Source organism: Pezoporus flaviventris, unplaced genomic scaffold, assembly GCF_033815535.1.
Source record: "Pezoporus flaviventris isolate CSIRO_AGI_PZ_B2104156 unplaced genomic scaffold, CSIRO_AGI_Pfla_v1 ptg000015l, whole genome shotgun sequence".
NCBI lineage: Eukaryota > Metazoa > Chordata > Aves > Psittaciformes > Psittacidae > Pezoporus > Pezoporus flaviventris.
The window spans coordinates 44,776,816-44,794,471 of NW_026892563.1; the positions used below are offsets into that span (position 1 = coordinate 44,776,816).

General features: G+C 41.0%; 2 protein-coding genes across 2 annotated transcripts in view; both read left to right on the forward strand.

Annotated features, from left to right (window-relative positions):
- On the forward strand, positions 1 to 6,965 carry LOC133269798 (tyrosine-protein kinase SRK2-like). The gene is made up of 4 exons (XM_061454500.1): positions 1 to 247; positions 2,563 to 2,626; positions 4,566 to 4,783; positions 6,683 to 6,965. Exons 1-4 carry the CDS (start codon positions 114 to 116, stop codon positions 6,963 to 6,965), a joined length of 699 nt encoding a protein of 232 aa, XP_061310484.1. The 5' UTR covers positions 1 to 113.
- Positions 6,873 to 17,656, forward strand: part of CIP2A (cellular inhibitor of PP2A) — a 22,025-nt gene continuing 11,241 nt past the window's right edge. Inside the window, exons 1-12 of the mRNA XM_061454383.1 lie at positions 6,873 to 7,085; positions 8,614 to 8,761; positions 8,969 to 9,081; positions 10,144 to 10,238; positions 10,859 to 10,955; positions 11,793 to 11,915; positions 12,066 to 12,211; positions 12,904 to 12,979; positions 14,439 to 14,666; positions 15,145 to 15,301; positions 15,948 to 16,089; positions 16,759 to 16,858. Coding sequence (XP_061310367.1) covers positions 6,984 to 7,085; positions 8,614 to 8,761; positions 8,969 to 9,081; positions 10,144 to 10,238; positions 10,859 to 10,955; positions 11,793 to 11,915; positions 12,066 to 12,211; positions 12,904 to 12,979; positions 14,439 to 14,666; positions 15,145 to 15,301; positions 15,948 to 16,089; positions 16,759 to 16,858 — 1,527 coding nt within the window. The 5' untranslated portion in view covers positions 6,873 to 6,983. The remainder of the gene's footprint in view (positions 7,086 to 8,613; positions 8,762 to 8,968; positions 9,082 to 10,143; positions 10,239 to 10,858; positions 10,956 to 11,792; positions 11,916 to 12,065; positions 12,212 to 12,903; positions 12,980 to 14,438; positions 14,667 to 15,144; positions 15,302 to 15,947; positions 16,090 to 16,758; positions 16,859 to 17,656) is intronic.

Here is a 17,656-nt window from a genome sequence, read left to right on the forward strand (position 1 = left end):
AATGCTGGCTGCCTGCAGTCAGCTGCTTTTAGACTAAGGCTTCTTTTAATGCCAGGCTCCTGACTTTCTCTGGAGTTGCTTTGGAAGGCAAGAGATCTTGTTTTCTTTTGACCATGGAGCTCTCATTTTTTCATGGAAAGATAACAAGAAGAACCTGTGAAGAACTGATGAGCAAGAAGGGAAAGAATGGTAGCTACTTAGTACGAGAGAGTGAAAGCATGGAGGGAGTCTTGTGTCTCTGTGTTTTGTAAGTACTCTAATATTGTTTTTTTCATGACTTTTCAGATAGATCCAAAGACAAGTGTTCACCTTCTCTAACATTAATAGTATTAAGAGAATATATGCTTCAAAGGAATTTTATCTGATGTAAGAGCACAAGCTGAGACAGAAAGTTATAATGCCCTGTTCAAACTCATATGACAGGTCCATGAACAAGATGGGCATAGAAAATAAATACCTACTTCTAGTCCCTAACTTTAATCAAGACAATTGAAATGCTGTTATTCCCTTTTCCCACAGGGAATAGCACTTTGATTTCCCTTTCAAGAAGCTTTTCTTACACTATTGATACATAATCGATCTGTTCCTAATGTGTTAAAAGTTAATAAATCAGACTGAGTGGTTTTGTTGTTTGACCCTATGAGGTTTTACACTCTTCTTGAGGGTTTGAGTATGACATGAAAAATTGCTAACATCCCATCTAATTAATTTGAAAATACAAGAAAATGTTTTCTCAAGAACCAGAAATGCATTTCTTTTGAAACAAATCAAAGGGGAAGGGAAAATGTGAGAGGGAAATGGAGCGCTATGGGGTTGGTGGGCAGAAGAAATGAGGTCCATGAACTGACAGAATAAGAAGAGAAATGACAAGCTGGGGGCAAACAGAACCTTTGGGAGGGAGTTGGGGGCTTCCACTATGGTGTAGAAGCAGACAATGTAGGGGGTGCAGAGGGGGCAAGGAGCATTGGAGGGAAAGGGCATGCATCCCATGCCAGAAGGGACAAACGGGAATCCTGGCACAGAGGAACATTTGCAATATTAGTCCCTGACATGGGAGGATGGCTGTTGAGGTCTCATGCAGTAGGGGAAGATGAGACAGTGAAGGATACTTAGGTGTGTGCGATGAGTTACAACAGAGGGCACATCTATAGAGTACATTGTGGGTAGATGCAAGCTGACATAAAGCTTAAGCTTGGTGCCACACAAGTTGCTTTCTTTTTCTCATGGATATGGAAAAGCATGTGACTTCCAGCCTCTGTGGGGATTTAGTGTTAAAACCCGACAGCTCAATTCATGTAGCTACAGCTGAAGTCCTGAGGAACGTGTGTACCAGTAAAAAGAACTTGGTTTCGGATACTTTTTCCCCCTGCTTATTTGTGATGTATATTTCTTTGCAACTTCACTGCCTTTTTTGATCATGGTCATGATCTCCAGTTCATCTTCTGAATAGCTGCCATTGACATAGTTGATAAAGCTTTTTACTTCTGTTAACAAAATATATCCAAAGCCATCAGTAGCCTGAGTCTTCCAACACCTGCGTGTTATTAAAAATAAGTAAAACCCAGGGAAATGCAAAGGAAGAGTAATTTTCCTACAAGTAGGACCTCTGCATCCATTTTCTGGATGCTGGTGACCGGAGGCCATTTTCTGCTACCATCTCTTCAAGAATTCAACAGCCTTCTTGTTATCAACCTGTAAAATGAAGTCTAGGGAGGTATCACACAAGAGGAAGGTTAAGAAGATAGATGAGAGGATGGGATATCTGTGGAATAAAATTGCTCCTGTATAAAGATCTCTGTTAGATTTAGTTCATAAGTTCCTCAAAGCCTCTGGTAAGAGTAACTTTATATTTCAAGATATGAAATGTTATCTCATTTTGCAAACTCTAGGCTCCCTTCAGTTTTGCTTTTCTATCTCATTCAGTTTTACTGCAAACTTCTCATGTCTTTAATACTACCTGCTGTTTGCAGGCATTTCTAATATCAGCTTGGTTAACAATGTGGTGTCCCTTCCTTCCTCCACAGCATCTATTTCGGCAGCAGAGGTCAGAGACTCAGCCCACTGTCAAGTCCCTAATATCATATATGCTCTTTAGTATATGTCCAGTACCATATACATCTCCAGCTATACTCTGCTCAAATCGAACATGTTCTAGGTTGAAGGAGCCTGGTATGTGATCCCACCTGGAATACACGAAGGCTCAGACAGCTGAAGGGGTTACTGTGTGGGGCAGCACGGGCAAACTAACAGTTTGAATTTACAGTGCCACAATTACCTAAGGGCTCCCACAAGGAAAGCAGGTTACATGAAAAACAATTGTGCAGCTTCACTCGTGTGTATTCCATGGCACCCTCCTCACCTGAGGAAGAGCACCTCACTTTTGGGTTTGTAGCTAAGGAGATCTCTGTTATAGCTCTTGTGTCTTTATGCTATTGCAGTTTTCTTTCAGATACAAGCAAAACCAAAAGCTGGCTGCCAGGATAAGCTGTAGCAGACTAAGCAAGTTGCAGTGGTCTAAGAGTTGATAAAAAGCATAATGCATGCAACAATGTTTTTTCACAGGTTTGAAAAATGCATCTACACTTACCGTATCTTCAGGGCACAGCAAGGATACTTTAAAATACAGGTGAGTAACTCTTATGTTGTTTGTAAAGACTGCACTAAATGGGATTTTCTTGATTTAAAGAATCAGGATACATGAACACATTTACCTTAGCAAGTTTTCTCAAGTTTGCTTTCTTCTCTATTCAATTCTTGACTTTTTAATGTTATGCTCATGATTGCATACAAGCCTAGAAGTAGAATTCCCTTACAATCTAAGTGGATCTGTTACTTGTTGACCAGCTGCTTTCTGATTTGACCATTTCTTTTTGATAGCATTGAAGAAAAATCTATCACTTTTGGTTCTTCCTCCTGTACATAATTAGCTTTTGCTATTTGAAAACGCTGCCACTGCACCCAGCATCTTACACGGATTTGGAATATTGCAATGATCTTTTTGATTTAGAGGGACCTATCTGTAATTCTGTGTGATGCTGAGACTCCTGAAGGGATGACCACAGAAAATGCCACTCAAATGCGTAAGAGCAGGCTGCATCCATCAATTCCCTTGGCATGGTGAGAGAACACTTAAAAAGCTGGCTTACTCCTCGGCTTGTAGTAGGACAGCCAAGAGGAGTGCCAACAATTAAGCAGCATTTAAGTGGAATGAAGAACTCTCTCCATAAAGGATACACCAAGCTCTCATATGCTGGTAATTTCTTGCTTATTAGTGGTTTTGACTGAGTATGAAAGACACAATTTCCTATGAAGAATAGGCTTTGTCAACAAACAGATCTATTTGGACTGTAGCCACTCTGCTGCAGTTTGCTGTCATGCCTATCAGCAGATTAATAACTCAAACACTTCCAGTGTTTTCAACCCAAATTTTCCTGACAAGCTTTTACAAAGAATGTGAAAGAAGAGTTCTGTTCTTCAAGTTCTTAAGTCAGATTGGTTCACCTTACTAACACCATAGACCGAAATAATGTATTGATGGTGAAGGGGATATTGGTTGGGTTTTTAAAGGGTCAGATTCAGCTGTAAACTTCCTAGAGTATGGTGGTTTGAGCTGATCAGCAGCTAAGCACCCACACAGCTGCTTGCTCCCTCCCCAGCAGGACAGGGTGCGAGGAAGAGAACTCGAACAGCAAAGGTGAGGAAACTCCTTAAAGGTGAGGATCAAGATAAAAGACAGTTTTAATTGGTGAAGCAAAGTTGTGCATACAAACAAAGCAGAGGAGGAGTTTAGTCACTACTTCCTATGGGGAGCCAGATGTTTAGCCACCTCCTGGAAAGCCTCAGCATGCATAATGGTTACTTAGAAGACAAATGCCATAACCGCAAACATCCACACTTTTCCTAAGCCAAGTCTCTGCACGGATCACTGCAGGGCTGTGCTGCGGAAGCAGTTCAGTCCAGCTCTGTGAACCCACACATCCAAAAGCAGCTTGCGAGAACACTGTTCCCCCGCTCAGGAGTGCCACCCTTTGTGTTTGGCCTCAGGAGTCTGCAATGCAAGTATCAAAGCCAGACAGATAATAAATTACTGCCTAAAAGTGAAAGCTGGTGCCACGGCTTTTGCACGCTTCCTTTGCTTGACAATGCTGATGTTTTGTGAAATGTTTGGACATTCTTCTGCTTGCCAAATAGTTGTTTAAATACAATGTTATTTTAAGGGAGAACTAAATATGTTGCCCCTGAACCTGTGTTCTGAGACCAGAGAGGAGCCTGTAATGCCATCATTCGTTGGCACTGCTGTAGTAGGTTGCTGCAGCACACACTGGAGACAGTATTTTAAACTGATCTTTGTTTCCATAAAATAAGAAAAAAGATGGTGAGGGATTAGACACTTAGTGCCCTACATTAATAGGTGTTCCTAGTGTTTAAAGGACAGTGCAACATTCTGTCCCCAAATCGATGTGCAAAACAGCCCTTGGTAAACCAGAAACAACCTATCTTTGCTTTCACTTAGGTGTCTCCATGTGAAAGGGCACTTGCAAACAAGCTTTATTTTCCCTCTGCAGACTTCTGAAGGTGTACCAGAGAAGGTCTTCAGAACATTAAAGGATCTCATATACAATTATGAAAAGCCAAATCAAGGCCTAGTAATAAACCTCCGCTACCCAGTGAAGAAACTAGAGGCCTCGCGCAGAAGCCAGAGGTTCAATTCAGGAAAGGATGTAGTTTATGATGGTGAGAAATTTAGCTCTGCCTTTTTTGTTGTTGTTTTGGGGGCGGGTTTGGTTTGTTTGGGGGGTTTTATTTAAGCCTTCCAGTATCTGAAGGGGGGCTATAAGGATGCTGTGGAGGGACTCTTCATTAGGGACTGTAGTGATAGGACAAGGGGTAATGGGTTCAAACTTAAACAGGGGAAGTTTAGATTGGATATAAGGGAAAAGTTCTTCCCTGTTAGGGTGGTGAGGCACTGGAATGGGTTGCCCAGGGAAGTTGTGAATGCTCCATCCCTGGCAGTGTTCAAGGCCAGGTTGGACAGAGCCTTGGGTGGCATGGTTTAGTGTGAGGTGTTCCTGCCCATGGCAGGGGGGTTGGAACTGGATGATCTTAAGGTCCTTTCCAACCCTAACTATTCTATGATTCTAAGATGATTCCATTGACAGGTTTGGAGTGAATAGTTGTAAAGTGTCCTCTGAGACCAGCTTTCATGGACAGAGAAGTTCAACATCCTTCCTCCTCACGTTCCCTGAAAAACATTTATTCCTAGCTTACAAGGGATCCCTGGTTACCCTCATTCCAAGGACCCAATTGCAATCATGTCTTTCATTTCACTGCTGTACAGAGATCGATGAGAGCGATTACATCACGGTCTTACCCTGACGGATCTTCGACCCAGCAGTTCTGTAAGCTGTTGTTCCAGGCTGCGCTGCAGCACAGGGGATCAGCTGAGGAGAGCTCCAGACTGGGCATTCTCCACTGTGGATCCACACCTCTCGAGTTAATCTCCTCCTTTGCAGACTGTCAGAGCAGGCACAGCTGTGTTTTTCTCCAGCAGGTCCAGTACAAGCTATTTTTGTTCAGCAATAAAAGAATTAATAAGAGACACATGTTGGGGAAGGGTATCTGTGCGCATGGACGTGTACTTTGGCTTTTGAGTTAGCAAACTGTCCAAGATGTCTGTTGCCAAAATGAACAATCCATCAGGAAGCAGCAATATAAATGCAACACACAAATGTGCATAAAGCAGAAGTGATACGTGTGGATAAAAAAAACATACATGTCAAATACTCTCTTGGCACCATATTGATACACGGCTAGACTCCACAAGTCGTTGAAGTTGTAAAGTAGGTATGCTTTTACTCAGCGCTGAGGCGCATGGGGGATCGCTCCTCCAAAAACACGCACGCCTTTCCTTTGCCACTCACTTTGTTTATATTACATATAAAGATTCCATAAACATGAGATTGCTTCACGCCTCATACATATGCAAAACCTATTCCCGTCTAGTATTATAATTAGTTTTCTGGCATTTGTCCCATTGGTGCGCCTGCACAGTGCCTCCTGGTGGTGGTCGTTAGGGGGTCGTGAGGATGAAGGCTTGTAGTTCCTCTTCATCACCACGAGTAACCTCTTGCTTTCACACAGACTCAATGGGGTTTCAGCTCCTGTGCAAACCTCAGGTTCGGTACAAGCTGGTTTTATGTATCTTAAAGCAGAAACTTATCAGGTTTGCAAGTTTTGTTGCTCTGCTTATCTTTTATTCCTTTTCTTTCTCTGGATCCTATTTAAACAAGAATGTCTTCGATGTTAAGTTATGAATCTTATCTACCACAATTCTGCCTTGCAGCTGTTAACTCCTACAATTCTGCTTCACCGTTCTAGCAACTTTGACTCCTATGGTTGTGCTTCACCAAGCACAATGACTGCTGAAGCAAGCAGGCACAACGTTTATTCCCTGCTATCAATATGATGCTTAAAACCCCCTCACGTCTCTTATTTTGTGCATGACTCATGTTACCACACTGTTGGACAAGTGGGTAGTATTGAAGTGTCAGGGAATACCGCTGTTATCCTGTACTTGAAACAAACAAAATTAAAGCCAAAAGGCCACATTGAATCCCTGCCGTGAAGAATCAGCGACATCAAAATGGTCTGAAGTACTTCTGATGTTGATGAACTGTGGTAGATTGCAAGAGGGGCGGCCGTTCTACACGCCTGTCCGCATGAAGACGTTGGTTTATTCACCAGGCACTGTACACACGAGCATCCCTACCACAGTACAGAAGCTACCGCCATTACCTCTGGGCGGCGCTCCCCGTCTCCCTCCCCGCCCGGAAGCAAGATGGCAGACGCCGCGTCCTCCCGTCATGCCCCGCGGGCCCGGCGGCCTCGCCCATTCCGTGGGTGGTGCCATCAAAATGGCGGCGGCGGCGGGAAATACGAGTTGCGTTGGTCGCTTGCGCCGCTGAGAGCGGAGCTGAGGCGCCATGGATGCTTCAGGCTGCATGAAGTCCCTGCTCCTGGCAGCCACGCAGTATCGGGCTGCCAAGACGGCTCCCAACGCGGCGCTCCTGCAGCGGAGCCTGGAGGTGAGGGCGGTGCTGGTCGGGGGCCGCGGTTGGAGCGGACCGGCGGGGGGTGGGTGTGTGTGTGTGTGTGTGTGTGTGTGTGTGTGTGTGTGTGAGAGATGGTGCGGACGGGAGTATGGCGGTGGCTGTGGTGTCTCTTAGGTTATGGGGGCTGTTTCGCTCTTCTCGGCTCCCGGCCTCGCTGGTCGGCCGCAGCCCGGGCTCCGGAGCTGCCGGGGCCTTGGCCGGCTTGTGGCGGCCGCTGCCTGCGGGCGCCGGTGCTTAGCGTGTGGAGAAAGGGAAGCTCCGTGCCATTGTGAGGGGAGCTGGTGGCCGGGGGAGGCCGTCGGACAGAGGAGCCGGTTCGGTTTCTAGCAGTGTTCCTGGGCCGTTGCTGTGTTATTTTTTATAGCGTTTTGGAGTGGTTTTGTTTGTGTCAGGATGCTTACATGGGCATGAGCTAAGCGTATAGCAGGCCTAATGAGTGACTTTCCTCCCGCCATCCCCTGTTGCTGACTCCCGAGGATCATTTATTTTCACACCTTAAAAAACGAGTTTGAAGGATGTCTTGTATCCGGGGTTTGCTGGTTTAACGGAGCATGTGCTCAAAAGTGTTTGTTGCTCAGGGGAGACCTGTCCATTTCCCGGACCTCCAGGTAGAGCCTTGCATGCAACCTTGCAGTGGGCACGCTTGGTATGGTGAGACATTGGCACACTGACTGAGTTGCTTAATCTGCAAGGTGTCTTTGTCAAATATAGACTTATTTGTTTAATTGCTAAAGCGCAACTGTAAGAGTTAGTGTTCAGCCTAGATTTCTTCTTTGTATCTGTTTAAGAGATTTACACATGGGATATGCAAGAACAATATTACTGTTATTATTATTATTATTATCAATTACCTGATGTGCAGGGATATAATTTTCAGCATCTTCTTATATAGGCTTCCTTGAACTGCTGTTTTTTTGTCTCGAGCACTGAGTGGTCCCAAAGCAGCACTGCCTGTTACTGCTTATCCTTCCTGCTGAGCAGCACCTTTGGGTTCCTGTCTGCATCATTAGAAAGCAGGCTGTTGGGCTGAGCTGAGGGCTGGTTACAAAATGTCTGCAATCTGTTTGGTTGTTCTTTCAAAACAAATAATCCCTGTATTCTATCTATGCTAAAACACGTGTAGGAAGAATAACCTGGCATTGATTCTGTTCAATGCGTGAAGATACACAGGTGTTGCTCTGCTACAGCTGTGAGATTGAAAAGGATGCTGTTACTATGAATGCTGTAAGCAAGCAAACAAAAGAAGCCCCAATGTGTTATGAATGATCTCAATGAAAACTTGCTATTTTCCAAAAGTAAAGGGAGCACATCCACAACAATGAAAGCCAGGTTTTTTTCAGACTTCTTCCCTCCTTCTTCGTTGTTCCGTTAGAGTGCATTTACATTCTCAGCCTGGCAAATGGGGCAGAGTGTATTTAATACAGCTCTGTGTTTTGGCTTTTGTGTTAAATACTTTGTTGCAGTTGAGTAATTAAGGTTGGTTTTCTCCTTTCATTTCCAGGTTATCTCTGGACTGAAGCTTACACGATTGTTTGCTTCAAATCAGATTCTGCCAAGTGAATGTCTCAGTTGCCTAGTAGAACTCCTTGAGGATGCTAATATAAGCCCATCTCTAACCTTGTCTGTGGTTACTTTGCTGTCACAGCTAGGTAAGGTTTACCTCTCTCATTGGAGTGTTTGCTGGACTTCAGTTTGGGCTCTCCAATGGCCTGGGCCTGTATGCATCAAGTTTCCCAATTACAAAATAGCTTCTGCTGCCTCTTGCTTGTTTCTGCTTAGCTTGGTAGCCAATGCACCTGTTGCTTTTGCTGTTAGATAGGTGATTTGTGTTGTTTTTAATAATTCTTAAATTCTAGCTTTAGACAATGAGACTAGAGAAACTCTTCAAGATACCTACAATCTGACCAGCGTGCTGGCAGGAGTGGTTCATCGAAGTTCTACTAGTCTTAGCGACCCAGTCTTATTACAGGTAATAAGAACTAATCCTTAATAATATTTGACTATAATTATGTAGAGTGCATTATACTGTATGCATATAAAAGCTCTTCTAAAGTGCTGTCTGAAATAATGTGTTGAGGGAGAGTTAATCTTAGCTGTGTGTTTTATTTGTTGTGTGAGGCTAGTATAACAGGATTATAATACTGCGTAGAGTTCTTTGTATTCTCTCTTTAATCCTGCTTGTGTTTCTCACCTGCTTAAATTAAAGGAAAACCAAAAACCAACAAACAAACGAAAACCAGCAACTGACCAAACAAAAGCTACCCTGTATTTTAAATTATTTCAAGAAATCACTGCTTGAGGGCTAGGAAGGTAACTTTCAGTTGAGGTATTTAGTTATTTCTCCTGATGTTCGTAACAAAAGCATGAACACTGATCATCTTTGTCATGTAATTGTGAAGGAATGAAAGGTGTTCAAAGCCAGGTTGGATGGGGCCTTGAGCAAACTGATCTAGTTGAAGGTGTCACCGCCTGTGGCGGGGGGTTAGAACTGGATGAACTTTAAGGTCCCTTCCAACCCAAGCCAGTCTACGATTCTCTATTAACTTAATGCAGTTATGGGCCCAAAGAATGCTGAAGGGAGGACTTTACTACTACTGGATCTGTTTGCAGTCTTTACAGCAAGCCTGTTTTCCTGTAAACATACTTTCTGTTAGAGGTTGCAAGGTACTTGTTGGATTTTGGTGTCACTTCTAGATCTTCCAATAGGGAAAAGCCCCTTTCTCACTGACAGAATGGAGAACTTGCTAATGAGGCAATGGGGAGAACTAAATGGATTAAAGGTAACTTCTCTGTCAAAATAAAATGGTATTAATCTGTTTGGGCTTTTACTGAGTGGATCGGTGTGGTAGGACATTACTCATTGTGCTTGCAGCAGTTTATGTAATTGTTATGTTAACATTAGAGAGTCTGAAAATTAATTTAGTGGTGGTGTCTTGTTATTTGTTCTTTCAGTTTCAGCTTTGTAACTTGTAACAGTCTTCAGTGATATGCTATAGGAAAGACATCTGTGAATATCTTTTTATTTCCTCAGAGTATTCAGTTGCTGCAGAAGCTAACCTACAATGTTCCTGTCTTTTCCGCTGGTGCCAACATTGATGAATTGATTTCATTTCTAACGCAGCATGTGTAAGCGTGTACTTGGTTGTCTTTTCTTATGGGAAATAGCTACGTTTCCAAACCTTTTTAAGGCCAGTAGCATATTACACTAACCTGGTCTCCAGAGTAAGATGTGGCTTTTTTGTTCTGAATTCTTTGAAAACCACGCTGTTACAGATTGCCAGCAGCAGTGATTATGGACCTTTGGGTGATTGAATATTAATTTGCCTCATAGGCCATCCCACACCTTTAGGAGCAGGGAGCTGACAAAGAGAAAAGCCAGAATAAAATTCATGCCTGTCATTAGGAGTAAACTTGTTAGATTAATACAAATTTTGTGCACATGTACTCATAAAAGGTCTAATGACTATTAAGCACGTGCAATAAATCATCTTTGATAGCATTGATCTTTGGTACTGGGGTTTGGGGTTTTTTTCAGATGTACTCCATTAAAAACTGCTCACGCTGTGGTGACTGCAGTTGGAGTTTTGCTTTGCTTAGTGGGATGGTATCTAATAAAAAAAACAAACAGAACCCCAAACCAAAACATCCTCCATACCCTCTGTCCCCCATGCTCCAACTTCTTGTAATTAAATTCTGGGTGCTTTAATGAAACCATACTTTCTTTTTTAAACTTCTGGACTTTGAAGTCAGCACACTGAAGATGAGTTAACGATACCGTGTTTGGGACTCCTGGCAAATCTCTGTCGTCACAACTTGTCTATTCAAACTCGGATAAAATCTTTGGTAAGAGTTTCGCTTTTGTGGCGTGATCGTCTGGCTTGGGTGCAAAAGACTTGACTTCTTAGGCGCTATTTTTTTGTGGCAGTAATAACCCTGGCCTGCTTGTTCTGCAGTGCTGGTGTGTGATCCGCACATGTTTGAGTAAAAAACCAGTAGCTCAGGAAACTGGGTGTTCTGTTTCTTTCTCTACATTGCTGTGTTGTTGCACTAGTTTGTGTTATGCGTTGAGTGCCTGCAGCTGTTCTCTGCAAATGAAAGGTGAATTTAAAATTTGAGCATTCTTCCTTAGAAGAAATAAATGTTCTTAACATAGAAAGACTGTAGTTGGATTTTTTTTTTCCATAAGCTGGGTTGGTAATTCTGACCAAGAAAGGGATTTGCCTTTTAAAAGACATTAAAACACCATTGATCATGATAAGCAGAGATAATGAGCACTGCTCTCTGAGCAGAGGAGGGACAGGGCTCAATTTGCAGTGGTGATTTTCTATTGGAGATTTCAGTACAACTACTTAATTTCAGTAAAATTAAATTAAAATAATGTGGCATTTCTTCCTTGGATGGTTTTGTTGTTTTGCTTGGGTTTGGTTTTGGTTTGTTTTTTTGTTTGCTTATTTTCAGTATTGAAGTTCAAAAGATAATTTAGTCATTGACATCAACACCAGTATTGGGCAGTATAACGTTAAAACACATTTCATAGAGAACTGTTATGGTTCTAATATGTTTTTTGTATTGTTCATTATTTGCATGGCTTATTTGTAAGTATGTGCTATCTGCAAATTTGGTGGTTTTTATAGAACAGAATTAAGTTTGTAATGCCTGTGTTTCTCCTTCTTGCTTTAGAATAACGTGAAGAATTTTTATCGTACCTTAATAAGCTTCCTGGCCCATAGTAGTTTGACTATGGTTGTGTTTGCACTTTCACTATTATCAAGCCTTACTTTAAATGAAGAAGTAGGAGAAAAAGTAAGTAATGTTTTGAATCTGTTATATTCCCAATTTGTAGGTAAAGCTAATGCTCACTCTGGCCAAATAAACTTCTAATTCTATCTAGTTTTACTGAAAACCTAGGCAAAGTAAGTACGTACCCATAGATAACTTTCTTCTTCCTTTCAGCTCTTTCATGCTCGAAATATCCATCAGACGTTTCAGTTAATATTCAATATTGTTGTAAATGGAGATGGTACTTTAACAAGAAAATACTCTGTTGATCTATTCATGGATCTTCTGAAGAACCCTAAAGTTGCCGATTATCTTAGCAGGTATGGCTTCACTTCCTTGAAGTACAAGATACTTCTAAGTTCTTGTTCAGTTTCTTTGCTCTGTGCTATTTGTATTCTGAACCAAACACTGGAAAAAAAGTCCCTAGATGCTTTTTCAATGTTACTAGTTGATAATAATGGCTGTATATGAAACTGAAGGATTCTCGTGTTACTAGTTTCACATGCATGTGCCAATCAATGTATTTTTTTTTTATTATCCCTTAAGGAATATTTAATAGTGTGTTCAGTAATTCTTTGTCTGGACAGTATTAGTGGTCAAATGACTTGGTGAGTAGCTATTTTGCCTGTTACAGGTCTATATTATCTTGTAGTGGAATAGTGTGGTTGAAGCTGTAATAATTTTACTGGAGGGTGTTAAAGCTGTAGAGAGCTTGACTAGTTTTGCAAATTCAGCTAGCAGATTTTTAAGTTACTGAATTTCAATCTAAATCTGATAGTAAAAATATCTGGAAAATCTTGGCTTGTTTTAAGGAATTTTCTTTCATTCTTAAGTGTTTTTAAATCTATGTGTATTTTAAATAGAAGTTACATTATCAAAACTGTCACTGTAGTTTAAGTGTTTGGGAGTGAGGAGAGGAATAGGGCACTTGCATTCGTCACTTGGTACAAATGTCTGAGTGTAACAAAACTGCCTTTAATTTTTTTGCTTTCCTCCTCTATGCATGCTGTAGATATGAGCACTTTACCTCTTGCCTTGGTCAAGTATTAGATCTTCTTCATGGAAGGGATCCCAATTCATCATCTAAGGTATTTATACTTTTCCAATTTAAGGCTAAGAGGGTGCAACTCCTGATTGAGTTCCACTTCTGCCTACATAAGTAAGCTCCTTGTGTACAAGGATTGATAATGAAATATATTGACTTCAGGATTCCTAAATGACCTATAGTATACACCAGATTTCTATACTGTAGTTATTCACAAGGCTGTCAGGTTGGATTTGCAGTAGTTGGCTTTTTGCCAGTTGTGTCTGCTTTCAGGTAGCAGACCTAAAGGCAAAAAGCTAACATGAACACCTTTTGTGCTTTGGCTAGTAGGAAATCTTGGGATCTACCACAAATGCAGTGTGTACCTTACTTCACCGGCTAAAGCTTGAATTAATACTACTAGGACTCTTATCAGGGAACAGTGATGCTCACTTCCAAGACTTATTCATACATTCTCTCATATTAGTTGAACAAATTGATGCCACATTTGGTTAAACAGTTAACTGTTGTATTCAACTTTGACTCACTATCGCGTTCCATAAATGAAATATTGGCTATCTGTTGCTAAAGACTAAAATATTAAACGTTGTGAAAATATTTGGGCTAAATACATCTGTGAAACAACTCTTAAGCTTTTCCTATGAATGTGTTTCACATCATAGTAAATAATAAGTGATGAGGTTTCTATATATGTGATTTTCTTGTTGATTTAACAAGACATTGCCAAGGAGCCTTCCAGGGTGCTTTCCTCTTCATCCCCGAGTATGCACATAGAATCATAGAATAGTTAGGGTTGGAAAGGACCTTAAGATCATCCAGTTCCAACCCCCCTGCCATGGACAGGGACATCTCCCACTAAAGCATGCCACCCAAGGCTCTGTCCAACCTGGCCTTGAACAGCGTCAGCGATGGAGCATTCACAGCTTCCCTGGGCAACTCATTCCAGTGCTTCACCACCCTAACAGGAAAGAATTTCTTCCTTATATCCAATCTAAACTTCCCCTGTTTAAGTTTGAACCCGTTACCCCTTGTCCTGTCACTACAGTCTCTAATGAATAGTCCCTCCCCAGCATACCTATAGACCCTCTTCAGATACTGGAAGGCTGCTATGAGGTCTCCACGCAGCCTTCTCTTCTCCAGGCTGAACAGCCCCAACTTTCTGTGCATTTGTTCATGTTTTAGAGTATTTTCACTTCCATAGTTATCTTCATTCTGAATGTATATGCATTTCTACTGCTTACTGGATACCCAGCAGTCATGCCTTTTAAAACGAAGGGAAAGCAATACCCTGAATGCTGTCACAAGCCTTCACCAGTCTAATGAGCTGTGTTTTGTTGCTGACTTGTCTTTAAGAGAAGGTGACTGTTCTTCAGGTAACTTTTAATGTGCTAAAAGGAATTGCGTAGAATTAGTATATCTTTCTAGGCCTGTGCTATGGGAATTGCAATTTCTGTGTAAGTACTTGATTTAAAAGCGTTTGAACTCTCATTCACTTCACACAGATCTTAGAGCTCCTGCTTGCCTTCTGTTCCGTGATAGAACTGCGTCATATCCTGCGGCAGGCAATACTGGAACCATCTGGCTTGCCAGTCTCTGGAAATACCAGATTTGTGACTCGCTCAAAGACTTTTGAACCATCTGTTGCATTGGTGCACTTGTCAAACCAGCCATTGGAAGGCTTTGAAGACTCTTCTGTTCTAGCATTGCAACTATTCAAAGAGATTTTTGAGGTACCAAGGCTGATAATTGAGTTTAAAGAGCTTGTTAGCAGCTATATTTTTAATTGATTTTTAAGCAACTGTTAGCATTTTACTTGAAAAATAGCATGTAAAAAAATATCCTAAATAAGATTCTTCCTGTTCTAGAATTCCATACTTGGTAAAACAACTTTTCTTTTACAGGCATGCTGTAGTTTAGAAATATGCCAGTGTTGAAAATTAAGTGGACGATGCAGTAGTTTGTGAAGTCATGAGGAAGATGCTAGCAAAGCTGTCAAACAGTTGCTTACTAAGGCTTGAAGCAGTGTGGAAGTTTCCACTGTTTCTCACTGAAATCCCTCCTCAAGTATATTACTGATCTGCGATCATCTTAAACCTGAAATAGCAAGAGGCTGGGAAAGCAAGAAGGCAGCCTGATGAAGGGGGTAGAGGAGGCTTGGCTTCCTTGCTTTGTAGTTTCAAAAAGTGCCATAAAATTTCTTTATTACAGGATGTTATTAATAGTGGGAACAGTGCCTCAGCCGAGCATTTTGTGGATCTTTTGCTGCCTGTTCTTCTTGATCATCTTCAGATGCCAGAACAGATTGTGGATGAGCTATTAGTGAAGAAGTGTGAAAGAATGGCCAAGGCTATTAATGTCCTGACAAATATCCTTTTTGTGTGCCTATTGGCTGTTAATTTATTCCTGCACCATAATCTGCTCTAAGATACTAGACAAAATGTCTATCTTGGGTGATTTTAATATCTTTTAATGACAATAACTGCCCTAATTTTACTTAGGACTGTCATCTTGAAAGACTTTAAGTAGCTTTCTAATTGCTAAGAAATTATTTTGTAATATACTGGTGCAGGATGAAATTTAGATCAGTGAAATAAGGAAAAATGATGTGAAATGACACAATTTTGCACTCCTCTTGGAGTCCTTGGTGTCACCTAGTAAGGAGAACATGACTGCATCTAATCTGAGTTGTGTGAAGAAATCTCTGCTAGTTCACTCCTAGATAACCTGTTGTCGTTTTGGGAACTGATTGCTGACTGCTTTTTGCTCATCTTTATGCCACTCATTTTACTGTTGTTTCCCTTAGCTGTTTGGGTCCAAGTGAGTGTTTTTAATTGACAGGTGGAGCTTACTTGGTTTGTCAGTTACCCAGTGGTTTATGTAGTTGGGTTATAAAAGCACTTTTGGAGGCTCTTGTGCTTTGATACACCAGCTTTTGTGTCCTCTTTTTATTAGGAAATATTGTCCTTTTGTGCCAATACCTAAGCATGAAATTTGTTCTTAACTCAGCCTACTGCTCTGTAGAGATGACATACTGAAAATGCATGCCTCGAAGGTACTGACTGCCAGCCAATGCACGTCTCTAATAGAACACCAGTTTACCTATAGTGGGATCGATACTGGTTTTGGGACAAAAGTAGGGGACTCTAAAATGTGGTGAGCATACAAATTTATATAAAATCTAACCTGCTAAGACTCTGTGATACTGTTTCAATGGACAGTATATTGTAGTTAGAGATACAATTTAAATGCATGTAAATCAGTACTGTTTTAAAATCCAATTTAGGATTTTTGCGGCAATAGAAATTAACGTTGCTGGTCAGTTTAATAGTTAAAAACTAATTTAAACATTCAGATATTGGTTTTTGGCGTGAGCTGGGGATCCACTTTTGTGGAACAAGACCTTAGGCCTCATGCAGTAGTTCTAAGATGAAGCTTACCAGAATTGCTTAATGCACCTAAGTTTTCATTTTGATTTTATGCAATATGGAATACACGTTCTTTCAGCTCAGTGTCATTAACCTCAATGTCAATATAACCAAAACTTATATGGCCAAAAATCAGAGAAATATAATTGGACCTACTATTAAACCCGTCTCAGTTTCAACTTGAAAGTGGTTTTTTTTTGGTCTTCACTGTTGCTAGCTTTGGCATGCTGGAGAAGCTCAGCAGCAGGTCAAAGGATTTCTCTTGATGATGGCATTGTTGCCTTGATAGACATACTTAATTTCTTTGTGAAGGTATTTATTTATCAGTGCTGATTTGACAGATCTCTCTCTTTCCCTCCTTCTTTCCCCTTTGCTTTTCCATTTGTATGTTTAAAAGCAAACTTGCTGCTGAAATTATTTTGAAAACACTTGACCTTATGAGCAGACTGAAACAGGATGTACCTGGTATGGAAGTCAGCTTCTACAAAATTTTGCAGGTATTTTGCAGTTTTAAAGTGTCACATGAAATGTATCTGTGAAGGGAAGCGTCAGTGCAGTGCTAGTTCTAGTTCTGTATGCTTATCTCTGAAGTGGTAAAACTTCAAGGACAATACAGTCCCCTGGGCACCTTTCTTAAAGGTTGTTTTGTTGTAAATTCTTCTAAAATAAGAGCTGTTGGCTTTTTACTGCAATTATTTATTTCAGTAATGCACATTTAATCATACTTCAGCTGCCTGGTAAGAATTATCCTTTTAAGTCTGCATTAAGACTGCAGTTTAAAGGTAGCAAACTAGGAAAAAAGCTATCACAACCATGTCATTATTCCTGTGGTTGGTTATTATTAAATGTACACATCTAATTTGTGTCTTTGCCTGGTCGAAATAGTTCTTGGTAACTATTTGTCAGATGGTATCTTAACAATTCACTTTGTAGATGAAAAAGTAATCGAGACGGTCAAACACTTCATGCTAGTTTTTCCTGTCAAGAATGGAAATTAAGTAATTTAATGGGTAACAATGGGAGTTTCAGTTCTCAGGAAATCCTTATGAAACTTAAGCTTTGTGGTGGAAATCACTTGAAAACTTGAAGGGATTAGTCTCTTTACCTGTTGCATCAGCTTTAATGGGAAAACATGTTCCTAAATACTCTGAAGTGTAAGCTATTTTTAAAGTCGCTTCTCTTCCATAACTTCAGGCTCAGAAACTTAGAAGGGCAAACTTTAAGAAGGTAGCTTAAGTTTTGAATATAACTTTTCTGTGCTAATGGGCTGTGGGAACTGCAAGCTGTCCTGTTCC

Coding starts and splice junctions, on each gene's coding strand:
- LOC133269798 (XM_061454500.1), top strand. CDS start 114: ATGGAGCTCTCATTTTTTCATGGAAAGATAACAAGAAGAACCTGTGAA. Junction 248..2,562: donor GTCTTGTGTCTCTGTGTTTT/GTAAGTACTCTA, acceptor GTTTTTTCACAG/GTTTGAAAAATGCATCTACA. Junction 2,627..4,565: donor AAGGATACTTTAAAATACAG/GTGAGTAACTCT, acceptor TTCCCTCTGCAG/ACTTCTGAAGGTGTACCAGA.